At 42.6% G+C, this 19,327-nt stretch overlaps 1 protein-coding gene across 1 annotated transcript; it reads right to left on the bottom strand.

Annotated features, from left to right (window-relative positions):
- Positions 1 to 7,700: 7,700 nt before the first annotated feature.
- LOC110486681 (potassium voltage-gated channel subfamily V member 1-like) lies at positions 7,701 to 14,765 on the bottom strand. Its single transcript, XM_021558454.3, has 2 exons — positions 13,737 to 14,765; positions 7,701 to 9,128 (listed from the first exon to the last, which is right to left on the bottom strand). Exons 1-2 carry the CDS (start codon positions 14,722 to 14,724, stop codon positions 8,596 to 8,598), a joined length of 1,521 nt encoding a protein of 506 aa, XP_021414129.3. The 5' UTR covers positions 14,725 to 14,765; the 3' UTR covers positions 7,701 to 8,595.
- Positions 14,766 to 19,327: the final 4,562 nt, after the last annotated feature.

Raw genomic sequence — 19,327 nt, 5'->3', positions numbered from 1 at the left:
AGTGAAAGACAGAAAAATCATCCTAACTTAATTCACACTTTTTAAAAAGCTGTTCCAATTAAAACATACATTTGGCAAGTATGCAGACCCCTTGACTTTGTTCCACATTTTATTACGTTACACCCTCATTCTATACTTTATTAAACCGTTAAATCATTCTACACACAATACCCATAATGGCAAAGCAAAAAAAAACATTTTTGGAAATTATAGCAAATTTATACAAAATAAAAAACGGAAATATCACATACACATAAGTATTCAGACCCTTTACTCAGTACTTTGTTGAAGCACCTTTGCAGCGATTACAGCCTCGAGTATTTTGGGGCATGACACTACAAGTTTCCCATATCTGTATTTATGGAGTTTCTCCCATTCTTCTCTGCAGATCCTCTCAAGCTCTGTCAGGGTGGATGGGGAGCGTTGATGCACAGCTATTTTCAGGTCTTTCCAGAGGTGTTCGGTTGGGTTCAAGTCCGGGCTCTGGCTGGGCCACTCAAGGACATTCAGAGACTTGTCCCGAAGCCATTCCTACTTTGCCTTGGCTGTGTGCTTAGGGTCGTTGTCCTGTTGGAAGGTGAACCTTCGCCCCAGTCTGAGATCCTGAGCTCTCTGAAGCAGATTTTCATCAAGGAACACTCTGTACTTTGCTCCTTTCATTTTTCCCTCGATCCTGACTAGTCTCTGCAGCTGAAAAACATCCCCACAGCATGATGCTGCCACCACCATGTTTCACCGTAGGGCTGGTGCCAGGTTTCCTCTAGATGTGACGCTTGGCATTCAGGCCAAAGAGTTCAATCTTAGTTTCATCAGACCAGACCAGAGAATCTTGTTTCTCATGGTCTTAGAGTCCTTTAGGTGCCTTTTGGCAAACTCCAAGCAAGCTGTCATGTGCCTTTTACTGAGGAGTGGCTTTCATCTGGCCACTCTACCATAAAGGCCTGATTGGTGGAGTGCTGCAGAGATGGTTGTCCTTCTGGAGAGATGGTTGTCCTTGTCTCCCATCTCCACAGAGGAACTCTAGAGCTCTGTCCGAGTGACCATCGGGTTCTTGGTCACCTCCCTGACCAAGGTCCTTCTCCCCCGATTGCTCAGTTTGGCCGGGTGGCCAGCTCTAGGAAGAGTCTTGGTGGTTCCAAACTTCTTCCGTTTAAGAATGATGGAGGCCACTGTGATCTTAGGGACCTTCAAATGCTGCAGATATTTTTTGGTACCCTTCCCCAGATCTGTGCCTCGACACAGTCCTGTCTCTGAGCTCTACGGACAATTCCTTGAACCTCATGGCTTACTTTTTCTCTGACATGCACTGTGAATTGTGGTGCCTTATATAGACAGGTGTGTGCCTTTCCAAATCATGTCCAATACATTGAATTTACCACAGGTGGACTCCAATCAAGTTGTCAAAACATCTCAAGGATGACCAATGGAAATAGGATGCACCTAAGCTCCATTTTGAGTCTAATAGCAAAAGGGTCTGAACAAGGTATTTAATTTATAAAAGTGTGTTTTTTCTTTGTCATTATGGGGTATTGTATGTAGATTGATGACAAACATTTTTTATTTAATCAATTTTAGAATAAGGCTGTAACAAAATGTGGAAAAGGTGAAGGGGTCTGAATAATTTCTCAAATGCACTGTATATCAATATCAAAAGGCAACCTAATCCAAAGCGCTCTATCAAATAAACAGTGTTTTTAATCTCCTCTCATTTTAAACATCAACTGGCAGTCTATCCAGCCCACTTGTGTTTTAGAGATTTCCACTGACACGGTCATAGATGGATTACATATTCCACCCACTGACACAGAAAGGAGAAACTGTATGCTGAGCGCTCACTCAAGCTCCAAGTGGCACTCTCATGCCTTTTTCCTCCACCACACTTTAGTTCAACCGAGAGTGCTGCTCTAGTATTGAGCCATAAAGTAACATAACAGCCCTTAATATGTGTGTTTTAATCGCTCACACCTTGACTTGTGTCAGTTTTTAGTCCTCCCAACTGGACTGAAAACATCACTTGTAAATGAAAGCATTAAAAGTTGTGTTACTCAACCCAATGTACACTGAACAAAAATATAAACACAACAAGTAAAGTGTTGGTCCCATGTTTCATGAGGTGAAATAAAAGATACCCACATTTATCTATACGCACAAAAAGCTTATTTCTCTCCAATTTTGTGCACACATTTGTTTACATCCCTGTTAGCGAGCATTTCTTCTTTGCCAGGATAAGCCATCCACCTGACAGGTGTGGCATATCAAGAAGCTGATTAAACAGCATGATCATTTCACAGGTGCACCTTGTGCTCGAGATGATAAAAGGCCACTCTAAAATATGCAGTTTTGTCACAATGCCACAGATGTATCAGGTTTTGAGGGAGCGTGCAATTAGCATTCTGACTGCAGGCAGGTCCACCAGAGCTGTTGCTAGAGAATTGAATATGAATTTCTCTACCATAAGCCAGGATGTCGTTTTAGAGAATTTGGCAGTACGACCAACTGGCCTCACAACCGTAGTCCATGTGTAACCGTGCCAGCCCAGGACCCCACATCCGGCTTCTTCACCTGTGGGATCATCTGAGACCAGCCACCAGGAAAGCTGATGAAACTGAGGACTATTTCTGTCTGTAATAAATCCCTTTTGTGAGGAAAGAGTCATTCTGATTGGCTGGGCCTGGCTCCACAGTGGGGGGACCCTCCCAGGCCCACCCATGGCTGCCCCCTGTCATGTGAAATCCATAGATTAGGGCCTAATCGTTGAAATTGTTGCATATGGCGTTTTATGTTTTTGGTCAGTATAATTACGTATTTTGTCTTTCAGCATAGGTGGTCACTACATTTACGTTGGAACCAAGATATATGAAAGAAGTGAACCAAACAGAAACATGCAAATTAACAATAACAACTCCATGAATAATATACCAGAAGTCTAAAGCAAACACTGCGCCAGTGATATCAGACCAATTTATTATAATTTGAGAGTTACTGTAGGCTTTGTTAGGGGAAATGGGGGAGGTATAAAATTCCAGGTGCTAGTGTTCCCATTTTGGAATAGATCATTAACCCAGTTACATTAGACAGGAGGGGTGTTTTCTTCCAAGGACAAAGCAAAGGATATTCCCTGTTGGGTTCAGAGGTCAGACAGGTGGGTGGAGCTTGAGGAGAACACACTACTGCTGCATGCCTTTCTCTCCATGCACCACGTCAATGTAGACCACTACTTATAACCTCAGTACTGAATAGCAGTTAACTCATTCTAAGCATACTTACAATTGGCTGTTGTAATAGAACCCCCAAGTCCATGCAGCTTGTTAGACCACTTCCAAATGGTTAAACACTGATTATAACAGTCAGAGATCATCATCTTAACAAGACTTTTGATGACAATTTATAGAACATGGCACTGTAACTCTACTAAAGACATTACTAAAGACTTACCATGAGTAGACTGCCGATACTAATGAACTATGGGACCCTGGAAAGCAAGGGGGGATCGATTCTCTATTCTGCTTCCAAAATGGGCACTGTGCTTCCTTGAGGACTGTGTGACGTAAGGGTTTAATGAGACTACGTTTGAAGTTGGGATGAAAGACTTGTGCTCAGGGCCTCAGCGATGGGGGAGGACCAGATATCTACACACACGAGGCACTTGAAATACCCCCAGCAACAAGCAACAGGCTCTGTATTGCAAGAGCTGGATTCTGCAAGTCCATTATTTTATAACCATACTATTAGAACGTGAGGATAGTTTTGAAGCTATAGCAGGACGTGCTCTTGGCCTGGTGTTCTCTCCCTGAGTGGCCCAGCAGGGTTTTTGCCTCATGGCGTGTTTTGTTCTCTCTCTGCCCTGGGAATGCCTGGCCCTCATTTTGACTTCTGCACCATCCTGCTTCGGATTGAGGCTCTGTGCTAGCCATGAAGTTGCAATCCCGAACCGCTTCAAATGACATTGATGACATAGTTGGTTGCCAATGTCAACAATGTTTATAAACGACAACACAGGTCAAAAACAACGGAGTAACAAATCCTTTTTTCTTTAGCATTGGTACTTTACCCACCTACAGTAGATGGTGTGTCCTATTTCCGATAGGGCTTTAGTACAGCAAAATGAGAGATGAATGGGAGGGAGGAAAGGGGGAACATTTGGGTAAAACATAAATATCCTATTGATCTCACACACTGAATACTCACATCTGTCCTCTGCTACTCTGACCTATTTGTGAAATACTAACAGAAATTACTGGTCAATCTCTTCTCATGTCTCTTTCTCCCCATACCCTTAAAAGAAGATGTACTACATAGCCCAGCACATGTCCTTCTGCCCGTCCAAGCGGCAATATCCTTCCTTGAACCACTCTACGGTCATCTTAAAATAGTAAGAACGAGTGAGAGAGAAGATGGCAGAGATATACAGGGAAAGTAAAATCAGAGAAGGCAGGGTTTGTTTATCAAATGGAATCTTTTTTATAGAACATCTTGACATACATTTCACATAGATTTGAACAAGAAAGTATGATATTGTGATCAGTAATGTAAACTATATTCAGTATCAGTGTCTCCTGACTAAACCTGCTGTATGTTAAACAGCTGCAAGGCTGCGGGATGTCTAACCATTTCCCTCAGGCAGAAATATTTACCCCAGGGATAGAACTGTTAGCAAAGTGAATACACTTCCAGAGCCATGAAATAGGAATTGAGTTTGGGGTCCAAGTACTTAGACACAACTAGCATTCAAACTAAAACAATTTATATTCTCCTCTCTATTACCATCCTGTATGAGAAACAATACAGTGGCTATTGCCTATGTTTGATAGTTACTCTTTTGAAAAGGTAACATCGGTTGAGTGGTGTATGTCTGTTTAGTGTAAGTAACTTGTACTGGGGTTGCTTGTAAAACCCAAGAGATTTATCCTCTAAAAAGAATCCAGGAAAAGGATGCAGTAAAATAAACAGCTCAACCCATAAAGCATCTGAAGTAAAAACTGTTATGACATGCCTGGTCCGGATGGTGTCTGATCACTGTCAACACACACTCTCTCTCCCTCAGTCACTCTCTCTCCCTCAGTCTCTCTCTCTGATCTCTCCCTTCTCTTAACTGTCTTTCTCTCTCTATCACACACACACACACGAGCACGCACACACACACACAGTTTTGTTTTGGTATCCTTGTGGGGACCAAATAACTGATTCCAATCCAAATCTTATTTTTCCTTAAATTAACCCTTAACCTAACCATAACACTAACCTTAAACCTAATACTAACCTAAACCCCTAATCCTAAAACTATACCTAACCCTAATTGTAACCCTAACCCTAGAATAGGATTTTTCAGGGCCCACAAGGATAGTTCAACACGCACGCACACACGCACGAGCACACGCACACGCACACACACTACTAATTAGCTTGCCTGACTGTGTGTGTACGTTTTATCCAGAGGTTTGGGAGTACTTATCCAGCTGGGACATGGATAGTGCTCTCATCCCTGTAGATCAAACACATGCTAATTAATTCTATTCCAATAGCCTCACCAGAGAGCATGCTGATTGGTGCGCTCTGTCTGATTGACTCCCTTATTATTTGAGCTTCATGTGTGTTTTATGAAAACTCACAGGGCCTGTTCAAACGGGGCTCATCTGATGCAGCATTAAAAGGACTATTATCACTCTCATGTTGATTACTCTCCTGCCAACACAAAACGTTTTCCTGGGGTTGATGCCAGTTCTATTTGTCATTTATTCCCCAAATACAAAAACAGAGGATAGAACATTGTATAAATTATACAATCCCTCCAAAAATATTGAATGAGTGTACTGAGATGCACTCTGGAGATGGATGTGGATTTATTGTCCTTGATTCTCTCGTCTAGACAGGTGGTTCCCAACCGGTGTGCCGCAGCCCACTGGTGTGCCTCCAGGAACTCTCAGATGTGCCTTGAAACATTTCCTATTATTGAAAAAAAAATGTAACAGTCAATTATAGGCTAAACATGACATGTGGAATGCACATGGGATTTTTGAATTAGAAGCACTAGTGCCAGTCAGATAATACATGAAATGGGATCTGTATCCTAACTTGTTTCTCAGGCTGTTTGAGAGGCGCGCATCACGAGCAAAGTCATTTGTAGAATTTTGTTTCATCTGTGAAAAACATTAGCACAGGCAAGTCTGATATTTATTGTGGGGGTCACATTGAAAAATGTGTTCTGCCAATTGAGAACTACTGCTGTGAACTACTGCTGTGAACTACTGCTGTGAACTACCGCGATTTTGTTTGTTTGGCCAGAAATGGTTGGGAAAGGGTTCACTGTAAATCAATTTTCTTATACATCTTATCTCAAAACGGCTCCCATAACATGTAGATTTACAATGTGCACGCAGTCCACTCTATTCCATTTAATGAAACATTCATCACTACTTCGGTGCTGTATGCCCAATGTCTCAGACTGCTAATTAATATTTAGACTGTCCTCATATGTTGACTGGCCCATAATGCATTGACATCTGTGCAGGATGGCCATAATATCAGGGACTCATACATGTCCAAGAGATAAGGGGCTGGCCCTGTGGCCCAATAGCCATGTAAGGGAATCTGTGACTGTCAGGAGTAAAAACAATACTTTCTTGAGAATGTTCGGAAAAAGCTCTTCAGTTTCGGAGAAGGCTGAAGGTGAGGTTTGGAATAGGCTAAAAATCCCATGGTCTGGAAATATTTTCCCTACATGATTAAATACAGTATAATCCGTATGTATGTACAGTATATCATTTACAGTATTTATAGGTGACTGCAGGGGATAAATGTTTTAGTGCTACATAGAGAAAACATTCTACTCTGAGGGCAGGTTGGATTGCGTTATGGAGATGGAACAGTCTCTTCCCACTGGGCACACCACTTAATTCCGTAATATTTGGTTGATACGTTGATCAATGAGATTACAACCTATTTTCACCCACTCAGAAATACAACCAAAAGTTTGTTGAATCCCTAATGTGGTATATATATAAATATGTGGTATATATATAAATATCACAATGATTCCCTTACATGGCTTTCACTCCTTCTAAAAGCACAACCAAATTCCAATGGAAAATCAAATGTCAGATTTTTGGTTTTGTTGTCACCGAAATGTGTTATCGCTGTGCTTTCAACCATTTAAAAGCACAACAACGTTCAAATGAGAATACAAGATAGTTTGTTTATTCATTTATACAACAATTTAACGTGTTATCACTGTACTTCATATACTAACACAACCAAATGACCTGGATTGCAATTGAGATTATTTAAATACGTGGTGCAAGTGGTCAGAGCTTTTTGAGATTCTGAACAGATTATTACAGCAAGTGTGAAGATCTCCACAGACCTGAATCCAACATATTGTAATTATATTATTATCAAAATTACATTTGAAATCAACCACAGCTTGAAACCCTCAGCCTATATTTGTCTATATTTAGTTCAAACAATAGCGTTTGATGACCTCCCAAATGCTATACAGGCCTCAATAGTATCACTGATGTTAAACGATTGATAAAGTATGGCCACGTTTCATTTGCTCTGTTAAACCTACCCTGTGGAATGACTTTAACCAGTTCAGTATATTTGTGTGTGCTCTGCATACAGACTTGACTCGGAGACTCCTCCTCCCAGCGCCCTTAAGGTATTTCACAGTGACCCCGCAGGAAAAAGAGACCGGGGTGAATAAGAAGTCCAATCTGTTTATTGCTCTCCAATGAAATCATGTTGTGCGTTTCTATACACCACAACATACTGCATCTTTCAGTGGAGAGAAGTTTTGAAATATCAAACACAATATAATTCAGTCTATACTGTACATCCTGTCTATGTGACACGTTTTTTTAATATATTTTTTTTATTTCACCTTTATTTAACCAGGTAGGCTAGTTGAGAACACCTTTATTTAACCAGGTAGGCTAGTTGAGAACAAGTTCTCATTTACAACTGCGACCTGGCCAAGGTAAAGCATAGCAGTGTGAACAGACAACACAGAGTTACACATGGAGTAAACAATAAACAAGTCAATAACACAGTAGAAAAAAATAGTCTATATACATTGTGTGCAAAAGGCATGAGGAGGTAGGCGAATAATTACAATTTTGCAGATTAACACTGGAGTGATAAATGATCAGATGGCCATGTGTCACATACAGAGGAGACAGAACATGCAACAGTTGTGTCAGAGAACACAACACCGAAAAAGGTTAGGCATGAAAGTTGTGGCAAATCTTTCAGGTGACATTTAAGTAATTGTCCCCCCATCATCCTTTAGATATGTCCTATACATTGTACACACTGTTGTCATATTCTGATGGTATTCCTAAAGCTGGAATCCTTAATGGTGAAACAACCACGTCAGCTTACAATGTTTTTCGCCCTTCATTGCACGTGCGATAAGAGCACAGCGATTAACATTTTTACCACGATTCGCGACGCTCCTCAGCTCAGCAACAAAAACAACAGTGGTGGAGCAGCCAGTAGTGTTGTTTCCCCCAACTGCAGATTCCATCTTTAACCCAATTGACTTAACTTTTTCCATAGTTTTTTCTCCACAGCTGCCCTTGTGGTCCGTCTTCCACACTACCACCAGAGCTCACCCCCTCCACTACTCCGCGTGCTGGCCCTCTCCCTCCCCTGCAGCTTCAGCATCTCCGTCACACTCCTGGCGTAAACATCTCTCAGGTTCACCCCTCCTCCCCTTGCTGCCCCACCCACCTCCGAGTCACCCAGGGAACCCCGCGCCAGCCTCTTGAGCGCCTCCCCGTGCCGCAGCGCCGCCTCCTTCATCTTGAGAGTGAAGTAGCAGGCAGAGAAGCGGTCGTTGATGATAGCGATGGGCAGTGCCAAGATCAGGATGCCAGACAAGATGCAGAGAAAGGCCAGCACCTTGCCCAGGGTGGTGTCGGGGCGGATGTCTCCGTAGCCCACCGTGGTCATGGAGGTGGTGGCCCACCACCAGGCACACGGCACACTGCTGAAGGAGGTACCGGGGATGTCATGCTCCAGGGCAAACTCCACCATGGCGAAGATGGAGATGCCCACGGAGAGGAAGAGGAGCAGGAGACCCACCTCTTCGTAGCACTGGGCAATGGTCAGGCCCAGGGACTTGAGGCCTGGGAGACACAGGGATACAGAGGGCTGGGGTTAATTATACATCTTGTAAGGAGATTAAATGACAGATTACTTATTCAGGTCGTACACCTGAAAGTGCATTGTCTAACGTTAGATAGTGTGACGGCTGTCTGCACTGACGCGTTAGAATGATGCCATCTGTAGGAAGACCATGCTGAAAGTGTACACTTTTGATGGTATGCAAAATAATTTACCTGAATAATTAACTCTTAAATCAGTCTTAATACTCACTTGCCTAACATGAAGGTACTGTAGTGCATCTATCCAATTTATACACTGTATTCCAAAAACAGCTCATGTAAACAACAACAAGTGTTGATGTGCGAAACTCATGACTGAGTTTAGTGGGGAAAGTTTAACAGCAAGCTGGCAGTTAAAACAAGTGCAAAAACTGTAAATATACACAACTGAGCAGGTGGTAGAACTATTCACATGTTGAGATTGAGCAGGTGGTAGGACTATTCACACGTTGAGATTGAGCAGGTGGTAGGACTATTCACATGCTGAGATTGAGCAGGTGGTAGAACTATTCACACGTTGAGATTGAGCAGGTGGTAGGACTATTCACATGCTGAGATTGAGCAGGTGGTAGAACTATTCACACGTTGAGATTGAGCAGGTGGTAGAACTATTCACACGTTGAGATTGAGCAGGTGGTAGAACTATTCACACGCTGAGATTGAGCAGGTGGTAGAACTATTCACACGTTGAGATTGAGCAGGTGGTAGAACTATTCACACGCTGAAATTGAGCAGGTGGTAGGACTATTCACACGCTGAGATTGAGCAGGTGGTAGAACTATTCACACGTTGAGATTGAGCAGGTGGTAGGTCTATTCACACGCTGAGATTGAGCAGGTGGTAGAACTATTCACACGCTGAGATTGAGCAGGTGGTAGGACTATTCACATGCTGAGATTGAGCAGGTGGTAGAACTATTCACACGTTGAGATTGAGCAGGTGGTAGGACTATTCACACGCTGAGATTGAGCAGGTGGTATAACTATTCACACGCTGAGATTGAGCAGGTGGTAGAACTATTCACACGCTGAGATTGAGCAGGTGGTAGGTCTATTCACACGCTGAGATTGAGCAGGTGGTAGAACTATTCACACGCTGAGATTGAGCAGGTGGTAGGACTATTCACACACTGAGAATGAGCAGGTGGTAGGACTATTCACACGCTGAGATTGAGCAGGTGGTAGGACTATTCACACACTGAGATTGAGCAGGTGGTAGGACTATTCACACGCTGAGATTGCTTGAAAAGCTCTCAAAACTCCTCAAGTAGAAAATAGATATTGGGTGAAGTTTACCAAGTATAATTTATGTTATTTTTATCAAATCTCTGGCCACTTAAATAAATGGACTTAAAAGGTAATCACTAGTCACTTTAAATGACGCCACTTTAATTATGTTTACATATCCTACATTACTCATCTCATGTATATACTTTATTCTATACCATCTACTGCATCTTGCCTATGCCACACACCAACGCTCATCCATATATTTATATGTAAATATTCTATTCATCCCTTTACATTTGTGTGTATAAGGTAGTTGTTGTGAAATTGTTAGATTACTTGTTAGATATTACTGCACTGTCAGAACTAGAAGCACAAGCATTTCGCTACACTTGCATTAACATCTGCTAACCATGTGTATGTGACCAATAAAATGTGATTTGATCAACTGAAACACTTTTGTGAAACTATATGGGATCAAAATGAGACCTAGCTAGCACATTTGGTTCTTTGGAAGTTGTGGGAAAGCACGTTTTTGGTTTCCATTGGTTCTGGAAATGAAGCCGTAAGTTTCCTGAGCGGTAAAAGTGAACGTTTATTAAATGTTCTGAGAACAGAAGTGAACATTTTGCCTGTTCTGGGTACATTTTTAGGTAGGCTCTGAGAACGTTGGACTATTTTTAGGTTATTTGAAGGTAATTAAATCATGTTCTGAGAACATGTTTCAATAAGCCTTAACACTGCAAGCTTAGTTTGGATTAACTATGTTGAACAAGCACAGATAGGACACATGGACATTTATTTGCTTAGGCATTAATCATGCAAAAAAATAAAAAAACATTTTTTATGGCACAGCGTCAGTAAGATTCATACCTATGCTCATCTGTTCTCTATCCATGGAATTAGTCCATTGTGCCACTGCTCATACAAAGCTGTTTATTATAGTCTATTCAAACATTTTAAAGGAACACTTAACAAGATGGATGATAGTGAGTTTTGTTGATGCTGAGAACAGAATGTATATATTTTTCATTCACATTCCTAAAATGTTCTCTGAACATTACTGAAGTTTTCTTGTGGTTTTATGGAAGTTTTCATAATGTTCTCAGAACAATTTGAGAACATGACCAAATAGAATCATGAGGAAACCTATAGGAAACATTATGCTGAACTACTGAAATTCACACAGAAGAACGTTGTATCTTAACGTTCTCGGAGAACAATGTGAGAATATGACTTTAAATAGAACCATGAGAAATCCTAAAGGAAACATTATGCTGAAGTTCTGAAATGTCTTAACACTGAACTATTTGAGAACATTGCCAATTTCAAACGAGTTGGAGAGCATTTTTAGAACATTACCAAAATTGAAATGAAATGTAACCATGTTTGAACATTTAGGACACGTTTTGTTGAAGTAAGACAATAAGAAAATACATTTTTTTTTTTGTCAAGTTCCTTAAATGTGCTGAGAATGTTACAAAGTCAAGCAACTATCCTGCACCATTCCAAGAAGTATGTGGGAAGGTTGTATGCAAAATAACCATAAGACAACCACGCTCTCACCAAGCTATAAGAAACATATATCTCTCAGAATGTTGTGTGCTAGCTGGGTCCTTTATTAGATTATATGGGTGCTTTCCAAGAGCACAAACAAGGAGGGTTCATAATAATAACACAGTCTCAAGGACAACGCCAGCTTTACGGTCTCTCTGAGCTTCAGGTATCTGTTTTCATATTGCCTTTGCATGATCTTTTTTTCCCTTTATCTAATCAGATCAGAAAGACACCCTGAGTGCTGTGTCCAGAGAGCTCCAGGAGCAGAGGAAAGACTGATATTATATTCAAATAGGAGATAAGTATAAAAAGGAGGCTGTAGTTTTTTTCCTCTAGCGGTCTGTAGAGCAAACTTATCTTTGTTTGCAAGATGATACAGTTATCGGGATGCAGCTTTGTTCAGGATATTGTTACAGACATATTGTCACACACCTGGCAAGAACACTCCTGCTTTTATAGTTTGACTAAAGTCACTTTAGTCAGATCATGGGACTTAAACTGAGCAAATGTCATAGACTCCTCAAGGATATCAAGATGCACCAGCATGTAGACAACGTGGAGAACATGCCCTGTAAATCCACACTTTTCCCCTAAAAGCATCTGTTTTATTAATTGCCATCACCCAGAGGGAGAAATCAATTTTTCTCTCTTTCTTTTCCTGATGCTATACTTACCAATTTGTTGAAGTAGCATACTAGAGGGAATATGTCACAATCCCTCGCCAAAATCCGCAACATCCAAGCCATTCATGAGCACGGATGCAAATTTACACAGACACACACAAATGGACTCAGGAACATTCACTTGTCAGGCCCCCCTTTCTCAATCCCCTGAGGAAATTTTTGAAATATGAATGAATATTTTTTTCTCCTTCTCCTAGCCTGTCATCGTTCCCTTTCTCACTCTTGCTATTTAGTTCTCTGTGAAGCATTTATTTGGGCTGCAATTTCTGAGGCTAGTAACTCTAATGAACTTATCCTCTGCAGCAGAGGTAACTCTGGGTCTTCCTTTCCTGTGGTGGTTCTCCATCATAGGGCATGATGTTTTTTTGCGACTGCACTTGAGTTCTTGAAATTTTCCAGATTGACTGATCTTCATGTCCTAAAGTAATGATTGACTGAATGTCATTTTATTTGCTTATTTGAGCTGTTCTTGGTCTTTTACCAAATAGGGCTACCTTCTGTATACCACCCATACCTTGTCCCAACACAACTGATTGGCTCAAACGCATTAAGAAGGTAAGAAATTCTACAACTTAACTTTGAACAAGGCACACCTGTTAATTGAAATGCATTCCAGGTGACTACTACAAATGATTATACTGTATGTGTCACGCCCTGATCGGTTTCACCTGTCCTTGTTCTTGTCTCCACCCCCCTCCAGGTGTCGCCCATATTCCCCATTATTCCCTGTGTACTTATACCTGTGTTTTCTGTTTGTCTGTTGCCAGTTCGTCTAGTTTGTCAAGCTTACCAGCGTACGTCCTGTCAGCTCCTGTCTTTTCCCAGCCTCTCTTTTTCTCGCCCTCAAGGTTTTTGACCCTTGCCTGTCCTGACCCTGTACCTGCCCACCTGACCACTCTGCCTGACCCTGTTACCTGCCCGCCTGACCACTCTGCCTGACCCTGAGTCTGCCTGCCATCCTGTACCTTTGCTCCTACTCTGGATTATCCACCCCAGGTCTGCCTTGACCTGTTTGCCTACCCCTGTTGTCAAACATTTTTACTTCACATAGTCTGCACTTGGGTCTTACCTTGATAGTATGTATAGATAGATGACTACATTACCTGTGGAGTGGCGTCCCAGTTTGAGCATGCGCAGGGACCTCATGAGCCTGAGCAACTGCACCACGCGGCCCATGTTCTCCAGCTCTGTAGAGCCACCGTGCAGAATCTCAACTGCCAGAGTCACATAGAAGGGCAGGATGGCTAGCAGGTCGATCACATTGGGAACGCTACGGGTGAAGCGGCACTTGTCGCGTACGCAGATGAAGCGTAGCACCAGCTCGCCAGTGAACGACACCACGCACACATATTCCAGTGCATCCACGAAGAAAGGTGTACCCCCGTCACTGCCCCCACTCTCGTCACCGATCCCGTTCCCACCCACATCCCCCAGGTCCAGCGAGATGAGCACAATGTTGACAATGGATACCGCCACGAAGATGATTGACAGCGTGCCGAAGGCGCGTGCCGCTCGTGAAGACTCTGGCTTCTCCAGCAGGTCCCACAGGCGCCGGCGGAGATCTGGGCACGCGGCGTCGTTGAAGTCTTCGTCCTGGCTTTCGTCAGCCTCAGCCTCGTTCCGCATGTCCAGGCTCTCCTTGAGCTCCTTGCGGCGGTAGTAGCGTCCCCGGCAGCAGGGATCGATGCAGAGCTCGTCGATGCCCCAGTACTCAATCTCCTGGAGGAAGGAGAGCACGCAAAGCTCCTCCCTGACATGCAGGTGGCCTGTGCGGTAGAAGTTTATCACATACTGGAAGGTCTGTGAGTTGCGGTCGAAGAAGAACTCATTCTCCAGGAAGTCAGTGTCGTCGCAGAGCTCTAGGGCAGAGTCCCGTGTGGACAGGGCCAGCTTGCCCAGCCGGGTTTCTGGGTGGGATGCCAGCAGCTCCTGGGAGAGAACGTAGCGGCTGCCACCCACATTGATGGTGAAGAAGTCCAGTGGGTCGCCACAGACAGGAGGGGGTTCGCTGTAGAAGACGCTGGAGTCTATGGACAGGAGGGAGGTGCTGTCCCTGTAGAACTCAGCTGGGCTGGATGAGCTGCTCATCATGGCGGTCACAGGCCTGCCTGGGGTGGAGGGGAAAACCTGAAGGGTACCTGGAGTGCAGTTGGGTATCAAGGAAAAGGTAAAACACTGAGGTCAACAGTTGTTCAGGTTCAAAAGAGTGATTGGCACCAAAGCCAATTAAGACCACCTAGAGAACAGTTAACATGTCAGAATCTTCATAATAATTCCAAGAGGAATTCTCTACTCTGTCCCTGCTTGTTCCATCCCCTGTGTAGCCTATTAGCCTTGTGGCAAGGGAATACATTTTACAGCTTGGCTAGAAGCAGCCATTAGTTATCCCTAATTCTCAGTTAAACTCCTTCTGCTCCCTGAATGAAGGAATCCACATTTCATTGGCTGCTCCTACCAAGAGCATCGTGTCTGACATCAAATGAGTGAGAGGGGGAGAGAGAACACGAGAGAAAGAGAGGGGAGCGAGAGAGAGGGAAAGACAGGGAAAGAGCCTCTGGCCGTGTCCTAGTTATTCAAAGCTCTTTGTGGAGATTTAAATATTTTAGCTGGCCTACCTAATTAATACAACTAATATTCCTATTCCCGTAATCATTAATTCCCTTTGTTAAGTCTATCTGCTATCTAACATCCTCATGGTGGTAATTAAGTCGCACATATTTAAAAGATAAATCTTGAAAAATGGATATCAGAGCAGTTGATCTGTTGGCAAGAACACAGACACTGTAGAATGTGCTCACCTGTCATGACCGAAAGGAACGACCATATAGTGAAAACATACTCTGTGTGTAAAAGTGGCGAAGGTGATGATGATTCTCCTCCATTTTAAGTGAAAGGAGGAAGATAATACCTATGCTATACCAATTGATATTGTAACAAATCCAAAAGGGTTATGTAATGAACACTGAGGGGAGACAGAGAGCTGGTTTCAAGCCAGGGCGCAGCAGGTGTTTATTGCAAAGGACCACAGGAGGAGGCAGGTAGCTGGGTCCAGGGGCAGGCAGAAGGTCATACACAGGGAGTCCAAAAGCGCAACAGTACAGGCAGGGAAAAGGCTAGTAACGTCGTCCGGGAGATCAGGCAATAGGTTGATAACAGGAAATCCGACAGGCTAAGGTACAGGCAGGGAATATGCAAAAGGCGTCCTTAGTGAGGCAGGCAAAAACGATCATACACGGGAGGAGTAAATCACGGGGAAAAACAGAGCGTGTCACAAAACAAACAATACCTCACAGTGATGGGGTGCAAAGAACTGAACTAAATAGTGTATGATAATGACATACAGGTGATTAGAATTCAGGTGATTGGGATGTGGAGAGTGAGCTGCATTCAGGGGATCTACGTGTTTGAGAGTGTGAGTTGGAAGCAGACGTTGCAGGGCAAACTGTCAATTGCAATTTAAATCAAAAACGTCTGATCCTACCAAACAAGTTACTGAGTATGGAGGAGATATTCTGATTATGTTAACTCTACATGTTTCTAAGATCTCTAAATGGCTGTGTGAGCAAATACACATATAATGAGAAAATAAAATAAGACGCCAGAATCACGAGTAAATTGGATTTTCTTGCAGGCAATCACGTTAACGAATGTGGTCATTGCAGAAGATATTTGATGAGCATACTGTATCATAACTGGCCGTGATTTGTGCCATAGGGCGGCGCACAATTGGCCCAGCGTCGTCTGAGTTTGGCCGGTGTTGGCCGTCATTGTAAATGAGAATTTGTTCTTATTAACTGACTTGCCTAGTTTAAAAAAATACATGACAGAAAAGGCAGGATAAATGGGGGTGTCTAGACAATAACATTGTAAAATGGCATCCTATTATACAATAACTACAACAACATTATATTACTGGCTTAACATCATAATGAAAACGAAATGTACTCATGTTTTTAATTTCACTTGCAAATAAAATAACTACCTATATTTTGTAAGCCTAATGGGTCAGCAGTTTGTATTATGTGTTTCTAATGACAAATAGCTGTAGATTTTCTTGTTATTATATAAATCATGAATAAATATGCAATATAAGTTGCTGTCAATTATTTATTACATTGAAATAAAGTATTAATACGTTTTGCATTAAATAGTTATTTGTTGTCAGAGAAATTAGGTTACTGGAATGAACCATCTCTGAAAGATTAGGCTGTACTGTATCAAGAGGACCACCAAACTACAGTAGTAGTCACGAAACTAGCCCGACTAATATAATTTAGCCAATTTAACAACTTAACAAGGGGAAAAAGATTGGTCTTACCTGGCTATATATCGAGAGTTTTCATCTTGATAAAAGGGATGGTTGAGATTTCCATTCTCTCCATTAGCCAAGTTATTTTTTATACTCTGCGTAAAACAGCCAGTTATGCGTTTTGACACTAGTGTTGGTCATGATTCTTATCTTCTTGTGAGCAGAAGTGAAAAGAGCGCCAGTTACTCGAAGAAAACATGACAAAACTCCGTGCGTTTCAGACAGCTCTATGACCTCAGATGCGCACCGCGCACTCGACCATCTTGGCTCTGTCCTTGTTATTGTGGATCCTTTGGACGTCCCTATCCCTTTAAAGTTGAAATACAAAAATGGTTTAAGGTTATGGTTAGGTAAGGGTTATGGTTAATGGTAGGGGTTAATGTTATGGTATGGAGGAACCAATGATTCCGGATTGTTCTAACCCTTTTAGCTCGCGGTGCTTTTTCAAAATGTTGAGTAGCAACGAGCACACGCAAGGAGTGGCGTTAGGAGCGAACTGTTTTTCTGAATATAGCGCATGCAAATGTCTTATGATGGATCTTTAAAAATCAAATTTAGCCTATTCATATTAGAAACCATTAAAATAAATATTTCATGAGTTTTGAACGCTGGCTTATCATTAATGATATTACGTTATGCAGATTGATATTTCCAGAGAAATGGCATTTTAAAAAATTTCACAAAATTGTTCCATCAAAAAAATGTGACCCATCTCAAAGGTTTTCTAACTGCAACACATTTTTTTGTCCATGTCTCTGAAAAGGGGCTCATCTACATGCACCATTGTTAACATCAGCTCATATGCATTTGCAAAAGTCCCCCAATCATTTGCTTTGAATCAGACAGAGCCAGGGGCCCTCAATTAATCCCCTGCCATTTCAGTTCTTTAATGATATTTATTTTCCTTCCTTGTTTTATGAGAGGAAGCCAAGGAAGAGGAGAAACGTCAAATGAATTTTTGTAGGATTTTGGTGCTTAAAATATCCACATCTATTTGTACAGATCCAGGACACTATTTTCAAAGGTAGGTTCATGAATTCCCATTTCGTCTCTACTTGTCACAGTTCACCTTCCGTTGACCCCAGAAAGCCCTCGGGTCTTTTCTTCACTTCCCATGACAATTATGGAAGCATTATAAAAGCGTTGCGACAGGCTTTGTCTGCTGTGACTGCACCTCCACAGCTCTCCAGACATGCAATTACTGTCCATATATAGGTGGCGCTTCTCACATTGTTCACCCGTGTGCATGGAAATAAAATGTATAAAACAGGATATAATGGGCCCTAGGTGACATGCAGGACATCAGGATCCAGGTTTATCTGTTCAGTGTCTACCAAAAATGATGGTTTCAAGTTCATATGGCTACAGAGTTAATAAACTCAGCAAAGAAACGTCCCCTTTTCAGGACCCTGTCTTTCAAAGATAATTCGTAATTCGTATCTAAATAACTTCATTGTAAAGGGTTTAAACACTGTTTCCCATGCTTGTTCAATGAACCATAAACAATTAATTAACATGCACCTGTGGAACGGTCGTTAAGACACTAACAGCTAACAGACGGTAGGCAATTAAGGTCACAGTTAAGAAAACTTAGGACACTAGAAGCCTTTCAACTGACTGAAAAACACAAAAAGAAAGATGCCCAGGGTCCCTGCTCATCTGTCTGAACGTGCCTTATGTAACGGATGTGAAACGGCTAGCATAGTTAGCGTGCGCGCTAAATAGCGTTTCAATCGGTGACGTCACTTGCTCTGAGACCTTGAAGTAGTAGTTCCCCTTGCTCTGCAAGGGCCGCGGGTTTTGTGGAGCGATGGGTAACGATGCTTCGTGGGTGTCAGTTGTTGATGTGTGCAGAAGGTCCCTGGTTCGCGCCCGGGTATGGGCGAGGGGACGGTCTAAATTTATACTGTCCCCTCGCCCATACCCGGGCGCGAACCAGGGACCCTCTGGCATGCTGCAATGAGGCATGAGGACTGCAGATGTGCCCATGGCAATAAATTGCTATGTTCGTACTGTGAGACGCCTAAGACAGCGCTAAAGGGAGACAGGACTAACAGCTGATCGTCCTTGCAGTGGCAGACCACTTGTAACAACACCTGCACAGGTTCGGTACATCCGAACATCACACCTGCGGGACAGGTACAGGATGGCAACAACAACTGCCCGAGTTACACCAGGAACGCACAATCCCTCCATCAGTGCTCAGACTTTCCACAATAGGCTGAGAGAGGTTGGACTGAGGGCTTGTAGGAATGTTGTAAAGGCAGGTCCTCAGCAGACATCACCGGCAACAACGTTGCCTATGGGCACAAACCCACTGTCGCTGGACCAGACAGTTGTCGAATCTTTGTTATACATACATATTTACACATGTTAAGTTTGCTG

This window comes from Oncorhynchus mykiss, chromosome 2 (assembly GCF_057628025.1).
Source record: "Oncorhynchus mykiss isolate SJ-2025 chromosome 2, ASM5762802v1, whole genome shotgun sequence".
Classification (NCBI taxonomy): domain Eukaryota; kingdom Metazoa; phylum Chordata; class Actinopteri; order Salmoniformes; family Salmonidae; genus Oncorhynchus; species Oncorhynchus mykiss.
Note: the sequence above shows the minus strand (reverse complement) of the source record. Positions and strands in the feature narration are given on the sequence as shown.